Genomic DNA, 23788 nt, shown 5'->3' with positions numbered 1-23788 from the left:
GAAGAAAATTAGGATCTCAACAGATGTAAGACTATTATTTCATGGTCCGATCAAACGGATCCCGTCAACATAATCGAGTTAGCTCTTCCTCTCACTCAACTTCACTCTGATCGTTTATATATTGTAGACATAAATCAAACAGACACTTGAGGAGTCAAAGTGCAACTTAGTTGATGTTGGGTTGAGATAAACCACAAAAGCTAGTCAAAATTACAGTACAATTCCCAGCAATCTCGGCTTACTAGACCAGTAGCAAACATCACTTGCATTCCCAAAAATGAAAATTTAACATGGCACATGTGATAAGGGCAAAGATGCTACAGATTTGACTCCATATATGGGCACAAACATTTTCCACTGTTTCAATTAACAGGAGGAGCTCTATAATATGCAGGGACAGTAGCAGGGAAGAACATTTGCCTGACGCCTTCTGCTTTAATAATCGGGAAAATGATACCTGCTGCACCCTGCCAAGAAAAAAATGGATATCCACATCTTATAAAAAGAATCTAAGACAAACTGGAAACTCCGGATGTGAAAGGCGCCACAGAATCATTACTTACAGAAATCAGTCTAGCTCCAATCCACAATCTCTCGAGAGAAGGAAAGGGCAACAATAGCCGGCCAACTCCATAGATAGCAACGGCAAAGAAGTGCGCAACCAAACTCAGGGGGCGGGGATTAAGACCAGAGATTAAAGCAATTGGCCCACTTGAGAAAACACCTCCAAGGCTCAGATAATCGAAACAGGCTTGTCGCATTTCATTCCTAGCTTGATCGGGTGATGCACTGAATACCTTGTACAAGGCGCCTGCCAGAGTGTTTATTGTAGAAGCAACCGGCTGAAAAGAAAAGAAAAAGCATTTACACCCACGGTGAATAGAAAATTCGAAAGATTCGGAATGAAACATGGAAGTCCATGACATAGCATAAAAATTTGAGTATGTAAGGAGAATACGGTTTTACTTTCCGCAAAGTGTAGAAGGATTCCAGGTATTTGCAGAGAGCGGCAGCATCATGAAGATCATGTAGAGGCTTAAGAAGATTACGAAGCACGACTATATCAGACAAGGCCACTGTCATTCCTCCTCCGGTCAGAGGATGGCGCATATTAAATGCATCGCCCATCAAGAGGGCACCAGCTGTTGGATGAGGAGCAGCTGGCATGCTTCTGTTTGGCATAGTTCTAATGCTTCCCTTGTCAATGGCCGCCACAAAAGCATCATGCAGTTCCGTTGGAACCTGAAACGACTCATAATATGTAAACATATCTTATATGCTGCAAGAGGGAGAGCTATACATTATCTGATGGTCACAGGAATAACTTCGCAAAAGGAAATTCCAATAATGTAACAAGAAATTATGGCAATTTGCATTACTAACTCAAATGTACCTGAGGTGCCACCATCGTCTTCAGATAATTTGCCATTTCACCATTAGCAATAGAAGGTACCTTCTGTCCAGGTACATCAACCAAACAGCGAATCTCGGTGCTACTAATTGGGTAAAACAATATTGGTGAAGGATTTGCTAAGATAACATGCCCATGATCCGGAAAAGGAAGTTGGCAGTTCTCTAGAACCAAACCAACAAAACAAGAAGGTACATCCACCTGTAGGGAAGAAATTTATCAAAGGGATTATGTATGTCATGCAGCACTCAATGGAGGACAAATGTGCCTTCTCTAAGTGTCACGAATGTCAAATAAGATGCTTGAGAGAAGAGCAAGAGCAAGGCTTGAAATGGAAAATAAGTATGACCATTTTACTAAACTTCGAACAAAAATGTCAAAATAAACATTCAGTTATTAAAAATAGTTCTTTTTTACCTTAGGAGAGCAGAGTGTGCGCCTCAGATTCGAAAAGCAGCCATCACATACAATTGTAAGAGGTGAAAGAGCTTTGAATTCTTCACCAGATTTGGTCTTGTAGACTACCCCCTTGACTGTTCCATTTTCTTCAATCAAGGATGTCACGGTTCCCTGTTCCAACCGAACACTGGAAGAAAGGTTTGATGGAACTTTAGCATGGCAGTAAAGAATCCAAAAACATATGATAAGTTTAATGTATGAAATTGAAATTTTAACGTGTTGAATTGCATACTGATGATACTTTATTACATCCATATCGTGAAAGAACATTTTTTTACTCCATTAAATCAGCTCATTGTGAAGAACTGAATAAGTAAAACATAAGATATTTAATTGTCAATATTAAACATGCAATGAAAATCTTTATTGGATAAGGAATCACACTGAATTATCGTTTCTTTCCCAATTCTCTTTTTCTATAAGAAGCATGGCTGAGATTTCCCAGTTCAAAAATTAGATAGAAGTCATTTTCAATATTCTTTTGTAAGTTAATACGAATACAACAACAACAACAATAAAGCCGTGAATCCTAACCTTCATTTACTACCCTATCCTAGGTGCTTTGAATGATGTAACATCCCGATTAATCCCACATCAAAAGTGGGCAAAAACTATGATTGGCTTATAAGGGTCTGAAGAGTATCAGACTATCAACTTCAATTTAACTATCTTGACCAATGATTTAGGTCAAACGAAGTTGATAGGCTAATTAGCCCATAAACTTATAATTAAAAATTTACCTTCCATATACAAAGCATAACACCAATCAACAAAAAAGTTATACCCATGTTTCATATGAATGCAATATGTTATTGTTTTGAACACAGACTTATAACTAAAACAAAGGGTAAAATATTTTAAAATGGATGAGCGATTACTTAGGCAAGGACGCTGCCTTCTCTCTCATCCTTTGGATGAAACGCCCATTATGGAAGCTCCTCCCAGCAATGTCTGAATGGAATTTCTCCAAAGGGTATGAGAGTTTGGTACTTTTATCATCTTTAAAAAGAGCATAACCAAGGACTCGCTGAGCATCAATTTCGTCGACACAGTCTAGAGGACACAGGAGGGAACACAAATATTAGAAAATATGTTGCACTCAGAACAAACATCTAGATGCGAGACATAAATCAAATTCTCCTTGACGGCAAAAATGAAACTAACATTATAATAAAAGATATGGAAATTTTCAATCAAACAGAGATCATGAAAGTTTGGATGCAGCTAATCATTCAAATATATCCAGAATGATCAGTTTAACGACTTACCCTCAAGGCCTAGCTCTAACAATTTTAGGTAGCCTCCTGGTTGCAAAAGTTCACCAACAATTCTGTCAGGCTCAGACAAATCCCTCTCGATGACATGCACACGTCTACCATCCTACACAATAGTTTGTTCAGAAAATATGAAACCACTTTGTAAACTTCAATCTATCTGTAGCACATTCTTGACTAATAGAACTAAGATGCATACAATTCAGACCCTCGGAGAGAAATTAGAATGATTGATCTAAGATGCGTCAAATAACAAACAAATGCAACAAATGGTAATAGATGCATGCAAAAAAGATTGGAATCTCAAAACATTCTAATGCTGTCAGACTATGACAGTAATTTCATAATCATCAATAGTACACTTTTGCACCTTCATCTTCCATATAATGCATTATTCTAAGCTCTATTTTTCTTATCAAAATATGGATGCATATGTGTGGCTTTTGTTGTTACTTGTTAATAAAGCTGTGGTAATCCTATTAAAATTCTTCTGTCCCTAGAAATTCCAAAAGAAAATACACCTTTTCCTTATCAATCAATAGGCGATTGTCCTACTTCTAGTAACTCAATTGTCAGTAGAAATCCATTTTAATGAACCTAAGTTGTTTTAACTCTTTTTTTTTTCTCTTAATGAGTACTATAAAGCAAAGATAACATATAGAAAGAGCAATATATATAATGAATCAATCATCAGAAATGTAGAAATCCAAAAATCGAGAGGCTTTGCGGAAGTAAAGGCTAAAAGGCCATTCATATTATTTTAACCCTGCACCGTATTGGTGGCTACAAGAACTCCATTCACCCTATCAGTGCATGCTTGCTAGCGGTGGAACATATTCCAACCATGTATGTACCCAGTCTAAAGGCGAGTTGAGGATTGATGTTCTTTGAGTATTTACTTTACTCAAATTTACATCCATGGATTCCATTAACCATTTCACCAAGGGAAATAAATTGAAGAACAGGGAAGGAACAAACTAGCAGGCGGGTAAAAGAGAAGCTCCACAGACGCAAGAATCGCAACAAACGGGGTACACGTCGCAGAAACCAAGTCTTTTCTTTTCTTGATCCGTCATCCGCAACCCACATGCACAAATGGGAATATGGGAATCCACAACTCCGATGAGAAAAATTAGGAAAAGAGGAAAATACAAAAGAAACAGAAGATCTAACCTTCCCCAGCGCGTAAGCGAGGGCAGAGCCGGCAACGCCGGCACCCACGATGATAACTTCGGTTCCCCCGTCTCCGGGGACCACCGGGCCGGAACCACACTTTCCAGCAGTACGACGCGCCCTCCCCTTCCAGCCATGGAACCCTACGTGCAGGAGGAGGAACCCTAGGATCGAAGCGACGACGGCTCCCAACAGGTATTGATCCGCCATTGTCTTCTCCCCAAGAGGAAACCTTCTCTTGTCTCCCTCTTTTACCCTCTCTTTCTATCCTGTTCTCCGACCATACCTCGCTGTCATCAATAAATAGAAACAGCGGGACTGTGTATATATGTAGAAAATGTTGCATTTTACAAGCAATTTAACGTGGAAGAATAGTCAAAGTTCAACTTATGGTCCAACTTGGCTTCAATCCGAAGCCAAATCTGCCAGTCCAATGAAACCAGCTGTTTCCTGGTGGAGCCGTGACCATAAAGGGGGCGTGTCGGGCAACGAACAAGACTATCTGATTACTTGCACGTTACAACACGCCGCACGAATCTCCACGTTGGAGTGCTTCAAGATCTGTGCCCGGGGTAGGGCTTCACACTTGTGGCGGTCGGTGCTGCAGATTCCCACCAAATCAAATCATTATCATGATCGTGTTTGAGTGGTGTTATGGAATTTGGAGCGGATCGCCACACCTTGCAAAATATCACAAGAGCAAAAGGCGGTAGACCGAGAGAATTGTCCACGTGGCTTCTCCTATGGAGAATAACGTGTACGCTTAGGGCGCCCCACATAAGAGGGAGAGGATCCCCTCCAATTCGTACCGGTTCAATCATTTTATTCTCCCAAATCGATCGTGCGTTCCACCCGCTTTCGAATCCCAACCGTTCAATTGTATCGTTCGCGTGGACGGACAAATACCACACACGTGTCGGTATGGGCCGCGACGTGGGTTGATCGTGACACGAAAGCAGATCGAGTGAAAGCATTAATTTGCATGGGAAAGGCCCATAAGCTTTAGTACAGACAGGCGGACGGCTGAGATGAAAAGTGAGTGTGGAATGGACGGCTGAGTGGCTTGCCAATGAATCTACCAAGTCAAGGTGGGCTCAGCCTTTGGATCCACTGGCAAAAGATCCATTTAATTTTATATTTTCAGCTGATTTAAAATCAAAATTAAATCAGATTTTGATTTTGATCAATTTAATTTTGATTTGATTTTTTATTCGAATAGCTAAGGGGAAATTACTGATAAGAGGGAATGCCCAACAGCATGGTCGTACTTGCACCAATAAATCTGACTTGGTGAAGGAGAATATATATGTATATATATATATATATATTCATGGTGGTGACAGGCCATCATCAGAGTGTGGGTATGGAAGCTGCATTATAGATGCTTGGATTCCTTAAAAACCCAAAATAATAATAATAAAAAAATAAAACCAATTATACAAACTAAGTCACAAAGAAATAATATTTCAGCAATTTCAATTGCCTTTATGAATATTGTTTCATCATTAATATTTTGCCTCATCCCTATGTACAACTGTGGCAAATCCAAGGTGGCATTGGTTCCCTTGGAACAGAGGATAGTAGGCCACAGGACAAGACATGATTCTGTACCTCACTCGTCTCTCTCTCTCTCTCTCCTGCCTCTGATCTCATGGCAGTGCCTACTTGAGGTGGTGATCTCCGTGATCCTGCAGCCTCCACACAGGAAAAGGATAAACTGGCCACTGCCTCTGCCTCTGCATGCCCTCTTGAGCTGCAACCATCGATTTTGAAGTCGGGGTCAAGTCTTTCTATACCAATTGTATCTTTACTCTACAAAACATGGAGCTTTGTTCAAACAAATCAAAAGAAATCATGGATCAGCACAGCGAACGTTCGCTGCAGCTTCCGACATTTCGACGGACTCCTTGTACGAATGTACTCCTCCCCATCCATCACATTGTTTTAGCTCTTTAGACTCGAATAGATTACTCTTACCTCAAGGAAATGGAATGATTTCTTGGATTAGAACACAATTTACTGATTGATTAGTTTCGTCGCCAACTTCGGTATACAACAGATTTAAAAAAGATCATTTCTTTTCGTGGAGAAAGCAAAAGAAAAAGAAGAAGACGATGAAGAGAAGAATGAGAAGACATGAACAATAAAAGAACAAAAAGGAGCAAACTTTACTCTTGGAAGAATCAGAGGGTGCGCCAAAGACGGGATTTTGATGTCGCGTTCATGGTGGAACGGATCAGTAGTCGGGCATGAGGTGGGAGATCTTTCCCTCCTCGCCGGCCGTCATGGCTGCCTGCTCCGTGACGCGAAGCCAGATGCAGACGACGGTGAAGCTGAGGACCAGGCTGAGAAGGCCGCTCCCGAGCCCAATCCCGATAATGGCGAGCGCTGATAGTCCCCTTGGCCTTATTGGCGGCAGGGGGTAGCCGTACAGATCCCGGTTGCCGACGAAGGAGCTTGCGTTGAACCGCGGCAGACCCACCGCTGGCCCCGACCGGTTGCCAAGCAGCACGGGGATGGGGCCGGAGAGGCAGTTGTAGGAGACGTCGAAGGTGGAGAGACGGGCGAGGAGGCCGAGCTGGTCGGGGATGGGACCGGAAAGGAGGTTGGCATGGAAGTCGATGACGTTGAGGTAGGCGCAGAGGGCGAGCTGCGGGGGGATGGACCCGGCGAGGTGGTTGGAGGAGAGGTTGAGGACGGCGAGGTTGAGGAGGGCGGAGAGCTCCGGCGGGATGGGGCCTTCGAGCTGGTTGGAGGAGAGGTCGAGGGACTGGAGGTTGGTGCAGTTGGCGACGAAGGGGGAGATGGCGCCGCCGAGGGCGAGGCCTGTGAGGGACAGCTTGTAGACGCGCCCGTTGTTGCAGGTGACGCCCTGGAGGTAGGAGGTGAAGCCGTTGCAGGGGGCGGCGAAGTTGGATCTCGTCCAGTTCCGGAGGCTGCCGTTGGGGTCCGTCAGGCCCCGCCGCAGGTTCGACAGGCACGCCTCGTCGCCGGATTCCGCCACCGCCGGCGGCGGAAGGAGGAGGACTAGCTGTAGCGCAAGGAGGAGCTCCACCCACCACAGCGGCGGCGGCGGCCCCATTGGACGGATTGGGGGCGTGGGGATAAAAATGCGATCTTTGGTCCTATTCGCTCGTCTCTGCTCCGTGTTTTAAGTTATCATCATCTCCGTTGACCTGATCCAGACCCGGATTCTGGTCCATGGCGGAGGACTGAAGATGATCTCGCTACGCTTCACCGTGGCCTGTTCTCGATCGCCGACCGTGGATCTACCATCAAGACTGGGTCGACATCCAAAGACCCGACGCAGCACACAGCAGTGCCCCACTCCGAGAAGGGCGCCCAGACGGCGCATCTCCCCACCCCCACTGATCTCCTCTCGCGTCCCCCACCACCCTCGCCCTCGTCGCCGCCACTTGGAACACGACCCAGTTTTGGCCATGGCGCCGCAGTCTTCGGTGGAAGAAAGAGGACCTCGGATGTGCTTCTGTAGATGATCTCTCTGAAGCGGCAGCCATGCATGGCCACAACTCCTGCGACCAATCAGATGCATGACCATCGAAATATCCACATCAAAATGCTTTGCAATACGAGGACGACAGCCAGTCCACTGGATGCATCATCCGCAACCACTCCCCATCTGTTGGTGTAAACAACTTTAAGCCGTGGCATCAGGGCCGACGTGACTTGGTTCGGATCTAGATGATGGGGATCTTCCTGAAACGTTTCCCAAGACTATTGAGGTGGCCGATTACGGTGGTCCGATTGGGACGGGGTCGTCGTTTCCTCCGGGAAGGGGCTCCACGCTTGGGTGTTTGGGGGTGGCCTCCGCCCTCATACCTGCACAAAGGTCGGGTCGGGAGCTTAACCCGACCCCTCCGACGATCAAGTCAGTGGAGTAGTCGTAGGGGGTTTGTTTAGCTAAGTTGTCTCCCTTTCCCCCTCCCTTCATCCTCTCTCGTGAGGGTATTTATAGGGAAGCTTATTGTTTCCTGATGTGCCCGCTTGCAGGGGGCAAGCTCGTATTCCTGGTAGCGTCTGACACTGGTGTTGGCGTGGCGTGAACGACTGAGCCTGAGCAGATCGTTAATGCGCCCCGATCGGTATTCCAATCCATTTGACCGGGTGCTGTCGGGTCAATCGAGGTGTGAGGCGTCATCTGGGGCAGCTGACGTCAGCCCGAGTCTTGTCGCTATTATTATCCTCATCACCATGGCGTCCTAACATCGACTCGGGTTGTTATCAGGAAGAGGGTGATGGCAATTTACCATGCAGACCTTGCCTTCCTTTCATTGTTTGACCTGACCATCTCGTCTGCAGCTGTTGTCCCAAAGATGGGAGATTCATATCTAGCAGTCCACCGATGCCTGAATCATCACAGATTTACTTGATTCATTACATAAACATGAAATCTGTACAGAAAGATGCATAGAAAAAACAAGCAAAATGAGAAATTAATGGCAGCAGCGTATACAGACACTTAACGCATGGAGGAATTCGAGCAGTGGCGAAATGCAGAGATGTTTCCTCCAAATGTGTCAGATAGTGATATGGCACTTTTTGGCATCAACCATGTGACCTAGGCAAGCAGAGGTGACGATGTTAATATGGAACTTTAAGTATGATATGATGTGTAACACGCACGTGACTGGCAACCGCTCGTTACCCTCTTCGTATGAACGATATTATCATGATATAGTCATTCCGAAAAGTTCGGGACGACGTCGGTCGGTACAAGTCGGTCGACGTGTGCACAAAAGCTTAAGTCGGTCGTCCGAGAAGTCGACCGCAGTTAATTGACCATGTACGACTAATTCATCCTCGCAGATATAAAAACTAACCCTCCTTGATCATGAAAGGAGACTCAACTCCCCCTAACTCCACAACACTGACTTAACTTCGGAGGGATCGAGTCGAAAAATCTTCCTCCTGACCTTGACCTTTATGCAGGAACCGACAACAAAACAACAGTAACCCATCAAGGGAGAATCGCGATCAGGAGATGACGCTTGGATTGTAATATGGGTAGATTGATACCTGACATGTAGTTGATATAGCATGACTAATATTTCAGCAATATGAGGATGCTAACTCAGCTATTTCAACTCACAACAGAAGGATATTGACCCTTAATAGATAGAATATGAAACGAGCATGTACATTTGATAATTGAATAAGTCGCAGATTTATAATTATGCCTTTGAGTCTTTCGACCATAATTTAATATCCTATGATATTTTATCACACTATATAAAATTCGAGATATGTTGTGTCGTGAGGAGAATCCTCACCTATTACACAGAGATCATTCCAAATTATTTTTTTCACTAATTAGTCATTCTAAATATTTGATATTCAATAAACGAATCTTTTGCTAACTTAAACATGAGAGGAGCATTGTTGATAATGCTTGCATCGCATTATTATAAAACTAAGTAAGCGACACCACCTACCTTGATTAGTGACGTTCTAAAAAAAATCATAATTAAATTTAAATCATCTTCTTGATCGAATAATCAAAATCTACTTTAACATATTATTAGATCAAAGCTCTTCTTCTCATTTGTTATCTATAACTAAATAAGGGTATATTTGAGAATACATTTAAAATTTACAATGCATATTTCAAATATAAATTGATGTTTAAAATTTTTTTTTCAAATCGCGCTCGGATGTCATATTAAAAACACTCAAATGTTAATAATATCTCATGGTAGAATTAGCATTTCAGTATTTGTGGGATGCTAACATAATTTTTTAAATTCTAAAAGTACCATATGACTTAATCTAAAATTATAAAATTATCAAAATGATTTAGTGGGAAACCAATATGATTTATATTTTCACTAAGGTAAATTTTATATATATATATATATATATATATATATATATGGTTTTTGATATGCAACAATCACTCCCGTCTCAGATAGAGAGTGAGAGAGAGAGAGAGAGACCGAAGACTCGTACGATGCATGGCTTCCACGTGCCCATTCCCCCATGCACGTTCGAATCCCCCTGCAAGTAGCTCTCCGAGCAGCAGTAGCCTCAGAGAAGACGAAGGAGGAAGCCTTCTTTGCTGTCTAACGAGTGGAGTAGAATCGACAACATCCATGGCGATGAATCATATCTTCACCTTGGTCAACATGTTTCATTCTTGTCTTAAAGGTGGTAAGCTAATCACAGAACTAATTTATGTGGTTTGTGATGTAGATAAAAGTATGAACAACATGTTTCTTGTTTTCGTACTGTATAATGTCCATCCTACGATGCTGAAGCATCGAAACAACATGTTTCTTGTTTTCTTTCCAGCAATAATGCACCAAAAGAGTACTGCTATGGACGACCTATCTATGGGAAATAGCAGCCATCAGCCAACCTATACGAAAAGTATATTTCATATCTTAATGCAACTTTGTTTGAACATCAATCACATCACATCACCACCCAATACATAGTGTATAAAGTTTTAAGTACAACGATGAGTAGTTTCTTTTGAGCAATAGTACTGGAAAAGACTTATTTTTATCAACGGTAAATATAGAGAGGTACGAAGCTTCCATCACATCTAAACTCTATTTTTATTTGCCACTATATATATATATATATATATATATATATATTTCTATCGATGTCAATTTTTTTAATCTAATATCTCGAATACCTTAATGATCTTTTTTTTTCTTTTTATATAGACCAATTTATCAATCCGGTTCTAATATTTTTACACTACGTTATAATATTTCTAATAATATAAAAAATTATAACATGGTATAAAAATATGATAACATAGTATTTTACGTTATAGTGTCTTTCTAGTAGTGCTGAAAATACTATAACATAATGCAAACCATAATATTTTTTATATTGTTGCAGCGTATAATATTTTTTTGATATTGTTGTAAACACTATAATACGGTGTAAAAATATTATAACTTGATCGATTCACGATTAAATAACAAGAAAAGAAAGGAAAAAAAATGATGAATGGTTGGCTTTTAAGTCAAATGGTAAGTATTCAGAGAATATTGTGATCCCTTCCTCTGAATCAGTGTCAGAGCTTTCGTTGCGGGCACTCCTGTGAAAACACAAACGAGGAAGAAGAAGAAGAAGAAGAAGGTTTTGGAACTACTGAACTCAATAAACCAGATTGCTACAATGATTAAGATCTCCTCACAGAGGTGCAATGAGAGCCCATCATCTCCAGGATTACTTCTTCTTTGATGTCTTCGAAAATGGTAGCTTCTATCTCTGCTCCAATGTCGGAAGCCTGAGGCTGGAACACACCCCATTCCCTCCCCGAGCTCGACATCTCTGAGCCTATCAACCGTCTTAATCTTGTAAACCTCGTCTTATTCTTCTTCTTCCTTCGAGGGATGACGAACTTTCCGGTTGTCTCAGGGGATTCTTCGTCTGCTTCCTTCTCACGGTGCAAAAGATGCACATCCGATCGATCGAACTGCCTCTTCGATCCAACCAGCTGATAGAAGGCAGGAGTGTAAGCTACCTTCAGAAGCTCGTTGAAGATGTCTAACACTTTTGTTGTCAGAGCGAAACCTTTGTTCTTTTCCGTGTCTGAACCAAGAGAAGCAGCAGCGACATGATTTGGTACCGCACCGAGAAACAGGAACAGAAGAGGAGGAAGAGATGGAAGACTCACGGCGGACATGAGGCACAGCAGCAGTATCGATCCAGTGCAAGGCGTTCTTCGTGGCCCTCCTAGAGAACAGCTTGCTGAGCATGTTCTTCACCGTCCCTTCTCTCCTGGTCCTGAAACGCCGGCCGGTCAGCTTCTGTGTCCTCCTCCTGCATGGATTGCCAGGCCAGCAAGCAGGGCACGTAGACTGGGACGCGAGAAGCCTGTCCGAGTAGCCTCGCTCCAGGAGATAGACATCCAGCAGGAACGGCTCCTGCTGCTCTTGTAGCAGCTCGAAAAGGCGCCGTCGGCGGACCTGAGACAGGTAGGCCATATGGGTCGGAGAAGAAAGGTGGGAGGGAGGGAGGGAGGGAGGGAGTTCAAAACGGAGAGGAGGGAGGGAGGTGGAAGAACAACATGTCCTCGTGCAGATTCCCCTCGCCTGGAAGTCAGTCGAAACACTGCAATTAATTGGAAGAGTAGGAGGAGGAGCAGGAGCAGGCAATGGAGGGGGATGCAGGAGAATCCAGAGGCAGTTTGTGGGTTGCTTGTTTCTCGGTGAGGGAGCCCGGAGACATCTCATGCTCTTTTGGCTTTTCAGCAGCCACCATGTCACATCACATCACCAGGTGAATCGCCAGTGTACTCAATCTGCTGGCCAAAAGTTGGGTGGATTACTGCAATAAAAGCCCAATCATGCTGTATTCTTGTCTCAGAGAGATGCTGCTGGAGGATTTGGACTGCAGCAACTGTTGACATTATGTAATCCCATAGGTTTAGGAATGTAAATGGACAAAAGCATGTGTTGATGATCAGAAGGATTGGACAGCGGACAAGATTGAGCTGATTTAGCCTGAGTCTATCTCTCCTGCCTCCTCAAAAGACAAGCAAGGCTGAGTTTTTGGGTGGTCAAAAGGTGGTGGAGGTCGGAGGGATGTGTTCGGGCATGTGGAAGAATCCACCGAACGAGTCTTTTGGTTTGTTGGAAGCTTAGTGGAGAGGAGGGAGAGTGAAAAGTATTCATCTGTGTTTCTGCTGATCGAGCTGATCATTTCAGTCAAATTATCATTTGATGATCCGGGAATAATAATAATAATAATAATAATTTATCGAGAAAAAAAAATAATATTAGATATTTAGACGTCTCTATATTTGATTTTTATCAAAGAATATTTTTTTATAAAACTCTAATAATATCTTGATTATTTCAAGTCACATATCGATCTGATCTGATCTGATCTAAGTGATTCGGGTCAGATTACTTCGAATTGAGTCAAATTTGATCGCAACAAATCGAGTCAAACTTTACTGAATCTAGAGTCAATGTAATATGAGGGTAACGGAGGTGAAATGAGAAGAGCAATAAGTGATGATATAAGGGGAGGAGATAAAGTGGAGGTGGAGGATGCGAGGATAATTTCTAGCGAGATAATTTGAAGAAAAAATAAAGATAATTCAAGACTTAACAAGAATAAATTAAATATTTAGACTTTTATTGAATCGATCTAATCAGATTTATATCAAATTAATCGATTTAACCCAAATAACCTACGATCAACCAGGGTCAACGGGTATTAGTTATATATATTTATTATTATTATTTTATAAAAAAAATATTTTGATCATAGTATTAAAAAAAAGAGTATCTCTTGATAAAAATGAAATACGAGGATGTCATTTGATAAAACTTAATCACTATTTTTTTAGATAAATTATATAATAAAATATAGTATTTTAGTTGAGAAGGAGATGAAATATGGAATGTTAGGAATAGCTTAGAGAGATTAAAAGAAATCAGAGTCATGTTTGGATATGTATGGTTCACAAAGTTGACCAATTCATGTTTAAGGAACGTTCTCTGTTTCTTTCCCTTTCCTTCTTTTATATTTTTATATAAATAATATTTACGTATTCAACGTGTAAATTGATGTTTGACAAGTCTTCCATATAAAGCAAAAAGATCTTCTTCACATCATATCTTGACACATTTTCAACATGTTCCTTTATGAGAGGGAAATTTGATTTATGTCACTATCTAACGTAATTTCAGATTTCTTTTCTATAAAATTTTATTTATTATATATATATTTTTGATCAAATTGGAAAACTTTAAATTTTTTGTTACTCAATCCTAATTATCACAAAATGTATTTATGGTTGTAATCAATATTTATGATCAAATTTGATTATTAATTCGACTCATGATACTATTTGAGAGCGAAAGATGCTTATATCTTACTTGTTATAAAAGGTTATATTGGGGTTTTATCTAATAAAATCTCTCTAACAATATATGAGTCAGGTGTTAGAGTTTATAACTATGTTAATAAATATCGAACGAAAAAATGTTTAAGAAGAATAATTATTTTATTAATATCATTTCTTATAATCATCGATTTAACGAGCGATTACACCTTTAGATATTCTTTTGATGTGATATGTTAAAAGATTTTTTTATCAAACGTTGACATTGACCGTTCGATAAGCAATTGGATTTCATATATCAAATCATGATAAGCCTATAATAAATTATATTAATGTTAAAAACATATGTTTGGGATTTAATGATTTAATTAACTAATATGATATACAAATAATATGGTGGGACCTGACGCGGACAACGGCACAGCCGTGTAGCTTCGTGTTGCGATGAAGTCCACGTCGAGTGGATCAGCACCACCCCTATCTCAGCGTCGGCGTCGTCATCTTGCATGGACAAAGCTCGGCTGTCAGAGATTGGTTGCAGGTTTCCGTCGCCACCACCACAACCGCCCCTCCCAAAAAAAGCAGTTTGGCCTTCCATTAATGAGAGCTCCCTTGCCGTCTCTGCAACAAAGCCTCGGAACTTCAACGGAGCCTTTTTCCCAACGCTCATCAATCGTGGCTGGTCGTCGAACTCCATTCGATCACCCGAGAAGAAAGAGAGAACGACAGACCAAATTGGCAACAAAGTCTTGATTCTTGAATCACTTGTGTCTGAATCTGAATTGGAAAAGGAGATTCTGAGTGAGTCAGCCTTGCGTGGGAGTGACATATCCATAGGAAGATGTCCATATGAACAGAGAGCAGCAACTGGTCCATGTCAGAATGAAAAGCGTGGGGTGAGATCATTGTCAGTGTCTCCATTCTTCCATCGGAAAGGGGCGTATGTTCAAATCATTAGCTTTGGAATCTCCAATCTTCCAAAGAGAAGAACGACTAACCGAGAGAAAAGCGTGGCGTTCACCAACCTCGTTCACACCGAGAGAGAGAGAGAGAGAGAGAGAGGAGATGTAAATGAATTCGCAACTCGAAGTCGGCAAACCCCCTTCGACTATCCACACTATAATCACGAGGAAGACTTTGCTCCTGTTTTGATCCAACATTAAAAAAAAGGAGGTCCCAAACATGGAAAGTATGCATCATATTCATCTTTGAGCCTCTACTTAAAGCCTCTCCACTCCCCCTTCCTTCATCCCACCTCATTACATCTTTGGCCACCAAACCATCCTCTGTTTCTCTCTCTCTCCAAGCTCCAAAGGATAGCTGCCATGTCTAAGTCAACCACCTTCTTTGTGATATCTCTTCTCCTCTTCGTCTCCCTCGGCGAAGCAGCTCGGCATGCGCCAGCAGATCCAACAAGTACCCAAACGGAGGTATGCTGCAGAAATCATGTCTTCTTTGGTTCATTCTTGTATCTGATACAGTGCGTTTGACGACAGGGTGTAGAAGAGGACAGTTTCGAGAAAATGGATGAGGAGTGTGGAGGGGTTGGCAAGGAGGAGTGCCTGATGAGGAGGACGCTTGCGGCTCACACAGACTACATCTACACCCAAGGGAAGAAGCACTGATAAGAGCAGGAACAGCCCTGCAACCCATGGATTACTTGTTGCAAGGATCTTATGCTGAATCCTACCTCTGTGGCCTTGTCTTGTCCTCTTGGGACTCCTTGGGTTTTTGGTTACATGTATATGAGAAGGAACTGATGAATGTTTTGGAATAAAATGCGCGGAATTTATCCTGCATGATCTCTGTTCGCAATCTTCTTCTTCTTCAAATCGATGATATTTGATGGGATGGATGACCTTCAAATGATGTTCTTTGTCTCTTTGGCTCGCTGATCTAAGAGTCAAACTCATTAATTTGGAGGTACATCAGATCTCAAGGGAATTCAAACATGGCTCAGAACACAATGGGTTTAAGTCAACAATGAAACTTCGTGCTACTAAAAGCAATAATCTAACCATGTCTTAATCAGGGACATGGATCACTGTGCAGGTTCCCCTTGGGCTGCAGGTTGACGAAACATCCACCAAGAAGAGCCTATTAAATGACATCTATATTTTCGAGTCAAACAAAGATTCGTTGCTTAAAAAAATGTATTGACTGATGGAGGTTCTCTAGGATGATAAATTGAGGAGAAATGTTGGACAAAGAACTGAGTGCTTAACCTCCACTAGGTCTAAAAAAGATGAATTAAATACCATTCCAGCTCAATGGCCATGGCAGTTCACATCTCCAACATTGACTGATTGGTTGATTTCACTTCATTACAGCTTATAATTGTGATAATAGTCAACTCAACTTTATAGAGTGGTTGGCTTTTCACTAAGTGCAGATCCTTCTAACCACGATGCAGTATGGCCATGCAGATGGGAGGATTTCTCTCTTCTTTTCCTCCCTTTCCTCTTTCGTCTATCTTTATCCTCTGCTCCCATGATGAAGGATGCAGAGCCGTGGACTCCAGCCGTCGGTCAATCAGTCACACCCACTGCTGAAAAGGCTCCACTTGCATGGTAATGGCTGTGCATCCATATAGTTCGGTCCATCTGCGAACGGTGATGAGATAGTGCAGCAGCAGCTAATAGTTGATGCCACCCATGGCTGGGCCACCAAACCAAGTCGCCGTGCCAATGCTTGCAGCCGAATCTTTGTCGAGCACGCACGGCAGCAGTCCATTTTGTCTATGCTTGCTTTGGAAGAAGGCATGCCTGTCGTTGTCTTTGCAGCAGAAGCACAAGCTGGTGTTGCCTTCTCCACCCAAGAACCAACTTTACAGTAACCTAACATGCTTGTTGAGAAGGTTATTCAGATATCTCGGTCTGACTCAACATGATCCATCCATTCTCGTGTCTCTCTGCAACTCTTTGAAATGCCTTGGCAGCACAAATCTTCCACATCTCCGTGGGAATTATGCAGCACAAATCTGCAACGGAGCACTGAAACCAAATCGACTTTTGATTAAAAAATATTTTAACAATCAACCCTCGTTGGTCAACTAATCATCCCAAGGCGCTAACAAGAAAGAAAAGGATCGAATCATTCTCTTCTAGGCAATAACGTGAGGGTGGTTATGGTTTGTCGGCTCCCGTGAACAACAGTCAACGGGAGGTCATTTTGGCTAATCTTATCGATCTCCATGAACAACAGTCTAACAAAGATCGTTCTAATTTATATCTCCCGTTTGTCACCCTCGTGGGCAAAACGGTTGAGGGAGAGATATTGAGACTGTTACAAAAGATTATTTTAGTCAGTCAAGTATAAAAGTTAACCTTTGACGTATTCCATATAATCTCCAAACTAACTCAAGCGTCAGATATGTTAGATTGGGAAACTCCTTCCGATACAAGCCTTGGTGCAAAAACCTATCGAGAAGTCAGATTTCACCTTGAGCCGACCTAAGACTACCTTAGATTGGTCGAGAGTTTGATTCAATTTTAGAGACCAAAATCGAACGGTATGATTCGGTCTCAATTTGAACCGAACCGTGTTCACCCTTACACTAATACTGGACCGACAGCTACCTTGTGCTGGGTGGGCCTCTCTCTCTCTCTCTGGGACAGGAGGAGAGTATATGGACAACACAGGAGTTCTCATGTTTATCAATCAAATTTTCTTTTATATTAATTATTAATTCTTCCCATCTATATAAAATATAGTTTAGTAATATTTAAAACACAATAGAAATATTAATAGAGTGTTTTGCGTATGAGTCAAAATCGAATCGAAGTCTCCGCGTCGATCCGATCTAATATTTCCAAAATTATACTCCGGTCAATTCCATTATCGACCAACTACCGTGTCATCCTACGTGGGATTTTATGGCTGGCCCGAAACGTGAGGCCCACCAAAGAGAGTGTTTTGGGGATTGCCGCTTGTTGTTCTTTTCATTCCCGAGCAGAAACGCCTGTTCTCGTACACTCACGAATAGTATACCCGCGTGATACCGTCCGTTGATCCTTTTGATTCGACAGCCACGCGGTTGAAGGTTTGCCACGATCGACGCCGAGCGCTGTTCGCACGGTGGCGTGGTGGACTTGCCTCGTCAAATAGCACGTGTCCGAGGGTGTCGCCAGCGAGCAGCCGCGATCGCGCGAGCCGCGGGATCCACTCGCCGCGCCGGTTCGACACGTGACGCTTGAGGCCTGCAGACGTGGGCGGATGCCGCCAGAGTCCGCTCCTTTCTTAGCTTTCCCTCCTCATCTCTTCCTGTCTCCCTCCTCCCTCTCTCTCTTCATCTCCCTTTCCTCCTCCTCCTCCTCTTTCGCTCCACCGCCTACTCTTTCCATCGATCTACATGTGTTGATAGAATATACATAAAAGCTTTCGAGTGGAATTCTTCGAGGGAAGTAAGAGCTTGTTCTGAGTTGGTCTCCTCGTCGGTTTTCGTCCCTGTTCTGTTTCCTCCTCTGTTTTCCCAAACTCTGGCGCCTCGATCCGCCCGGCGAAGAAGGGAAGGTACGATTCGCGGACTCACTTTTCGCCGTCTTTTCCTTCTTCAATCTTCGTCTCTTTTTTGGTTAGGTAATCTGGTTAGTGCGGGGTGGTTGTGAAGCCACTTTATCGCGAGCCATGGAAGGCAGAGGAAGCGAGCCGTACTTCGACCCGGACTACGATTCCTTCGTCGAGAGGATCAACCCTCGGTATTGTTCCCTTCTTCTTCTCATCTTCCTCCTCCTCGTCTTGTCTGGTTGTAATTCTTCAGCAAAATTTCTGTTTTTCGACTAAATTTGTGATCGTCGCAGCGTTTGCATCGACAACGAGACATGTGAGGATTGCACGCTCGTCAAGGTCTCTGCATCGCCCTTCTCTCACTTTCCTGCCATCGATGTCGAGTAGATAAGAGAGAAAAAGGAGTGCAATAACATGAGATTGTAGTGGTGATCCAACCAAAAACCATTTTGACGCCAGAACCGCCGTTGTTGCGGTGGGCGGTGCGAAGCCGCAGGGCAAGATTGGGGGCCGCGTGAGCCGGCCCCAAACGGAAAGGAGCGGCTACAATTTGTTTGCTTGCTTTCGCTGGCTGACAACGACGATGACGATGGCTGCTTTGCGTCGCAGGTGGATAGCGCCAACAGGCACGGGATCCTTCTGGAGATGGTTCAGCTCCTCACCGACCTCGACCTCGTCATCTCCAAGTCCTACATCTCGTCCGACGGTGGCTGGCTCATGGATGGTTTGTTCCCTTCCCATATCCATTTTTAAGAGAGGAGGAGGAGAAATGAATTTAACAGACGATAACTAAGCACACGCCTTACGTGGCAGTGTTTCACGTTGCGGACCAGCTCGGTAACAAACTAACGGATCCCACCACCCTCCGCTACATCCAACAGGTAAGCAAAACTGCCTCCTCCTTTTCTTCGACTCATCTGTCTCTTGATATCCTTTGCTTTGGTGATGGAAGCAGTCGCTGGTGAGCGGATGGAAGGGAACCCGGAGCACGGTCGAGGTGAGGACCTGCCTCGGGAAGCTGTTGGGCCCGGGGCAGCTGGCCTCCGGGTACCCCGCCATCGAGATCACGGCCACGGACCGGCCTGGCCTCCTCTCCGAGATCGCCGCCGTCCTCGCCGAGCTCCACTGTCATGTGGCCTGCGCCCAGGCCTGGACGCATAACTCACGCGCCGCCGTCATCCTCTACGTCACCGACGAACCCGCGCGCACGCCCATCGCCGACGCCGACTGGCTGGCCCATATCGAGCAGCAGGTCGACAGTGTGGTCGAAGCGCACCATGGGCCCGGCGAGCGGCGGCGGGTGAAGGTGTCGGGGCCGACGCCCGGCCGCGTGCACACGGAGAGGCGGCTGCACCAGCTGATGTACGAGGACGGGGACTACGAGGCCGGCCCCCCGCCGCCTCCTGTGAACGGCGACCACTTCGCGGACGCCAACCTCGAGGCCAGGAGGGGCAACGTACTGTTCTTGTCATCTCCGTCGTCGTCGTCGTCTTCGTCGGCGTCATCGGCGGTGATAAAGACACGGGCATCCATCGACAGCTGGAAGAAGCGAGGGTACTCGGTGGTCAACATACAGAGCAGGGACCGCCCTAAGCTCCTCTTCGACACGGTGTGCACGCTGACCGACATGCAGTACGTGGTGTTCCACGCCGCCGTCGGGTCGCACGGACCGCTCGCCGTGCAGGTCGGGCTCCTCCGTCATCCACTGCTTGTGTGTTGCTATACGTGGTGTTATCTTCCTCATGGCGTCCTTTGACTCCTCGTTGCAGGAATACTACATCCGACACATGGACGGTTGCACTCTGGATTCGGAGAGGGACAGGCAGAAGGTCAGCCGGTGCTTGGTGGCCGCCGTGGAGCGGAGAGTCTCCCATGTGAGCTCGATTCTCTTCGTCTGCAAATGCAAACGTTCCTGTCCCCAACAATTGACAAATCCAATGATTGCAGGGGCTGAGGCTTGACGTGAGCGCAAGGGACCGGCCGGGCCTGCTGTCGGACGTCACGAGGGTGCTCAGGGAGAATAGCCTATCGTTGACGAGGGCGGAATGCGCGGCGCGCGGGGAGAGGGCGGTGGGAACGTTCTACGTGACGGACGCTTCGGGCGGCGGCGACGTGGATCCGAAGAGGGTGAACGCGGTGAGGCAGGAGATGGGGGACAGCGTCACAGTGGAGGTGAGCAACGACGCCACGCGAGAATGGAGCTCCGCCAAAAGCAGCAACAACGGCAGCAGCAGCAGACTGACGTCGTCGTCGGCTGGTGGCAGTAGAAGCAGAAGCATGACCTCCCTCGGAAGCTCTCTCGGAAGCCTCCTGTGGGCTCACATCGAGCGGCTCTCGAGCAACTTCGGATCCATCAGATCATGAATATTACGATTTCTATTCCCGGAAGAAGCAGCGGCCGCAGATATGGCATCTTTCTTCACACATTGCGAGAATATAGAAATGTGTATTACTAATGTTCGTCAGACCAAATTAAATAAATAGTAGTTTAAAATCGGGAAGGAACATATTAAGATCATTTGGATTCTTTCATAGTCACTTGCAAGTTCACTTTCACTGACAATATATTATAATGTCGACTGCATTGCAAGAATGGCTCCTTACATGGAGCCAAAGCGAGCAGTGCAGGACAGTGTCACGGGCCACACGGCCGAATGCAGATGCAAATCCTGCTGTTCTCGCATCCTCATTCCATTTGGTCGCCTCCTTCCTTGTACTACCAACACACAGGCTCCAACTGCACAATCTTTCAATGGCCTGCAGGGCCTGAAGGTCCACCGAGGCCACACGAATCAGCTTCTTCCTGCGGAATGTGATGGAATATGCCGTCTCAAGCCAGCCCACGCCTCTCAATCCCCAGTCATGGCTTTTTGGTCTCGTCAGCAGATACCTTGAAAGCAGAGGAAATGGCATATATGTCCGTGACTGCGTTGGCCAATGGCCAACAAGACCACTCTGGGCTTTCCATTCGGTAAACAACAAGCAGTGGATCAAAATCCGTGCCGGTTTCGCTCTTCGCCGGTAATCATCCGCATTCAGATGCTTCTTCATTTATGATTGATGAGGATTGCAAGTATCATCAATACTATACACCAGAGACGAGATTGTATCTCAATCTCAACTCGCAATGCAAGCTGCACAGAATCTTCAGCCGTGTACTCTGTCACTGGATCGTCCTGGTTAGCTTACACTTTGAAATGAATAGGGTGGTCGTGTAATTGAGACTGCAGAGCTTCAACAGCTCGGCAGCCCGTTGCTTCAGCTCCGGATTGCAACCGCTCTGGATGACAAGCAATAGATTTGCAGGCAACCCCGCCTCCACCGCAAGCGATGCACATTCGTCGGGAGCAAGCTTACAGACAGCCCACAATATAGACAATGCGTACTGATCACCAGCTTCGGATGCTCTCATTAGAAGCCTCACCGTGTTGGGAATGGTTTGAGGGCAATCTTTCAGAGCCGACAGGCCTTCAGGTATCGTCGAGAGATCATCCAAGATGTGCAATGCTGGTACCGAGCCCTCGGGACTCAGGTTCGGCAGTAGCTCCACGAGCTGCGTCACTGCTCCGACGCTCACCAGCGAGCTCCGGACTTGCTCGTGAGAGCAGATCGCTTCCAGCAAGCTAAGCGCCGCCGCAATGCCGTTCGGGTGTCGCTTGTCCTTCGCCAATCTCAACAGCGCTACCAGAAGACTCAAACTCAACATGAACTCGCACCGGAAACTCTTCTCCGCCATCAGCATCTCGATGTACCTCGTGCAATTGATCTTAGTGTCGATGGTGCCTTCATTCAGCATGTCTACTACGAGTGAGATTCTTGCCGGTTGCATCAGACTTGCCTTTGTATCTGAATCTAAGCTAAGATTGACGAGGATGGCAATCACCTCGGAGCCAACGGCGTGGGAGGTGAACGGGCCGAGGAGAGAAGAAAGCAGTGCCACGCCACCGGAGTCAGCCAGGGCGTTCCTGAGGGAGGGATGGGCCACGACCATCTTCTGGAGCTCCTTGAGGGCCTCGACTCTGGCCTGCCCCTTGACCTTCTTCAGGCTCTGGACGAGCTCGGCGGCGCGGCCCTGGACGTCCTCGGACCGCTTCTTCACTAGGAGGTAACGCTGCGAGAACCAGGCGCTGATCAGCTGGTGGAGGGTTCGGTTGGGGGTGACGGCGTCGTCCCACAGCTCCTGCATTGTGGTGGGGCAGGTGAGGTGCCCCAGGGATAACCACTTGAGGATGTTGCCGCGCTCGTAGGTCTGGCCGGTGCAGAGCGTGACGGGATCCACCATGGGCTCGAGGGAGATGGGGCAGATGAACACCGAGGGCACATCCTCCGCCGCCGAGTCGAGCTCCTCGATCGTCTTCTTGAGATCGAGCTTCTCAGCGGCGGCCCCCAAGGTCCCGTCCTTCCCCGTCGGGAGGCCTCCGCCGCCCAAGATCCCGTCTTTGACGGCGGTCTCCAGATCTATGACCTGCCCACCGCCCTCCAGCCTCCATGAAGCGTGCTGCTGGAACTGTGGCATCGTTCGGAGCCTCAAAGAACCCAACTTTAGATCCCAAGATTCGATCTTTAAGCGAGAAAAGAGAGGAAACAGGGGGAAGAGGAGGTTAGAGTCGGACGCGGGATGAGAGCATAGGACCGGAGTTGAGAGCTTCTGATTCAGGCGGATTTGGGCGCTGTCCTCTGGAGGAGGCTTCGGTGGCGCCGGTCAAAAGGAAGCAACCCATCATCATGACCAGCATAATGGAGTTATGATCGATCTCCGCCCCTGCTCTGAAACCCGAAGGCCCCCCCGTCCTGTCTCTCTCTCTCTCTCTCTCTCTCTCACACACACACACACGCTGCCATCACCAGAGCTTAGAAAAAGGCGAAATCATACGCGAGCAAAGGCCCAGATCAGGGGGTAAAATGGGGAGATCAAAAAAGAGCAAGCGGGAGGAGATCTACGCGAAACCTCACCCGCTCTTCTCCTCTCGAGGAGTGAGACACAGCCGGTGGCCGCGGCAACGTGTCCACCCGCTCACCGCACGTGAATTCGCGTCATCGATCGTCGCCGTATTCGCTCGAACGATTCTTCGAAATGTCAATTTTACCCTTAAAAATCTGAGGAATTAATGGATTGCCACTGTGTGA

The 23788-nt window shown here is 45.4% G+C and overlaps 5 protein-coding genes across 6 annotated transcripts; 1 reads left to right on the top strand and 4 right to left on the bottom strand.

Annotated features, from left to right (window-relative positions):
- Positions 1-146: 146 nt before the first annotated feature.
- Positions 147-4619, bottom strand: LOC103978791 (squalene monooxygenase SE1). The gene is made up of 8 exons (XM_009394723.3): positions 4318-4619; positions 3139-3250; positions 2749-2923; positions 1829-1997; positions 1394-1612; positions 967-1242; positions 564-842; positions 147-467 (listed from the first exon to the last, which is right to left on the bottom strand). The coding sequence occupies exons 1-8, from the start codon at positions 4525-4527 to the stop codon at positions 363-365; spliced, it is 1545 nt and encodes a 514-aa protein (XP_009392998.2). The 5' UTR covers positions 4528-4619; the 3' UTR covers positions 147-362.
- A 1142-nt stretch (positions 4620-5761) lies between these two features.
- Positions 5762-7847, bottom strand: LOC103978793 (receptor-like protein 44). Its single transcript, XM_009394724.3, has 2 exons — positions 6490-7847; positions 5762-6070 (listed from the first exon to the last, which is right to left on the bottom strand). Exon 1 carries the CDS (start codon positions 7397-7399, stop codon positions 6554-6556), a length of 846 nt encoding a protein of 281 aa, XP_009392999.2. The 5' UTR covers positions 7400-7847; the 3' UTR covers positions 5762-6070; positions 6490-6553.
- Positions 7848-11476: 3629 nt separating this feature from the next.
- Positions 11477-12284, bottom strand: LOC103979533 (uncharacterized). The gene is made up of 2 exons (XM_018823650.2): positions 11975-12284; positions 11477-11889 (listed from the first exon to the last, which is right to left on the bottom strand). The coding sequence occupies exons 1-2, from the start codon at positions 12282-12284 to the stop codon at positions 11477-11479; spliced, it is 723 nt and encodes a 240-aa protein (XP_018679195.2).
- A 6131-nt stretch (positions 12285-18415) lies between these two features.
- LOC103978796 (ACT domain-containing protein ACR3) lies at positions 18416-21179 on the top strand. 2 transcript variants are annotated; one of them, XM_018822688.2, is made up of 8 exons: positions 18416-18667; positions 18734-18852; positions 18955-19000; positions 19271-19385; positions 19475-19542; positions 19617-20345; positions 20431-20535; positions 20609-21179. In XM_018822688.2, the coding sequence occupies exons 2-8, from the start codon at positions 18782-18784 to the stop codon at positions 21023-21025; spliced, it is 1551 nt and encodes a 516-aa protein (XP_018678233.2). In that variant the 5' UTR covers positions 18416-18667; positions 18734-18781; the 3' UTR covers positions 21026-21179. The 2 variants fall into 2 exon arrangements, with proteins under 2 accessions (XP_018678233.2, XP_064996719.1); XM_065140647.1 differs by having other exon boundaries at positions 18416-18852.
- On the bottom strand, positions 21146-23552 carry LOC103978795 (U-box domain-containing protein 30-like). The gene has a single exon (XM_009394726.3). It carries the CDS (start codon positions 23175-23177, stop codon positions 21825-21827), a length of 1353 nt encoding a protein of 450 aa, XP_009393001.2. The 5' UTR covers positions 23178-23552; the 3' UTR covers positions 21146-21824.
- Positions 23553-23788: the final 236 nt, after the last annotated feature.

Source organism: Musa acuminata, chromosome BXJ3-3 (assembly GCF_036884655.1).
Source record: "Musa acuminata AAA Group cultivar baxijiao chromosome BXJ3-3, Cavendish_Baxijiao_AAA, whole genome shotgun sequence".
NCBI lineage: Eukaryota > Viridiplantae > Streptophyta > Magnoliopsida > Zingiberales > Musaceae > Musa > Musa acuminata.
The sequence above is the reverse complement of the archived record's forward strand: the minus strand, read 5'-3'. Positions and strand labels throughout refer to the sequence as shown.

Bases quoted from the DNA above. Each gene is read 5' to 3' on its own strand.
- LOC103978791 (XM_009394723.3), bottom strand. From the start codon at position 4,527: ATGGCGGATCAATACCTGTTGGGAGCCGTCGTCGCTTCGATCCTAGGG. The intron at 3,251-4,317 runs GTTAGATCTTCT...ACTATTGTGTAG, and splicing joins TCGCTTACGCGCTGGGGAAG to GATGGTAGACGTGTGCATGT. The intron at 843-966 runs GTAAAACCGTAT...TTTTCTTTTCAG, and splicing joins CCTTCTACACTTTGCGGAAA to CCGGTTGCTTCTACAATAAA.
- LOC103978793 (XM_009394724.3), bottom strand. From the start codon at position 7,399: ATGGGGCCGCCGCCGCCGCTGTGGTGGGTGGAGCTCCTCCTTGCGCTA.
- LOC103979533 (XM_018823650.2), bottom strand. From the start codon at position 12,284: ATGGCCTACCTGTCTCAGGTCCGCCGACGGCGCCTTTTCGAGCTGCTA. The intron at 11,890-11,974 runs GTGAGTCTTCCA...CTCTTGGTTCAG, and splicing joins TGCTGTGCCTCATGTCCGCC to ACACGGAAAAGAACAAAGGT.
- LOC103978795 (XM_009394726.3), bottom strand. From the start codon at position 23,177: ATGCCACAGTTCCAGCAGCACGCTTCATGGAGGCTGGAGGGCGGTGGG.
- LOC103978796 (XM_018822688.2), top strand. From the start codon at position 18,782: ATGGAAGGCAGAGGAAGCGAGCCGTACTTCGACCCGGACTACGATTCC. The intron at 18,853-18,954 runs GTATTGTTCCCT...TGATCGTCGCAG, and splicing joins GTCGAGAGGATCAACCCTCG to CGTTTGCATCGACAACGAGA. The intron at 19,543-19,616 runs GTAAGCAAAACT...TGATGGAAGCAG, and splicing joins CCCTCCGCTACATCCAACAG to TCGCTGGTGAGCGGATGGAA.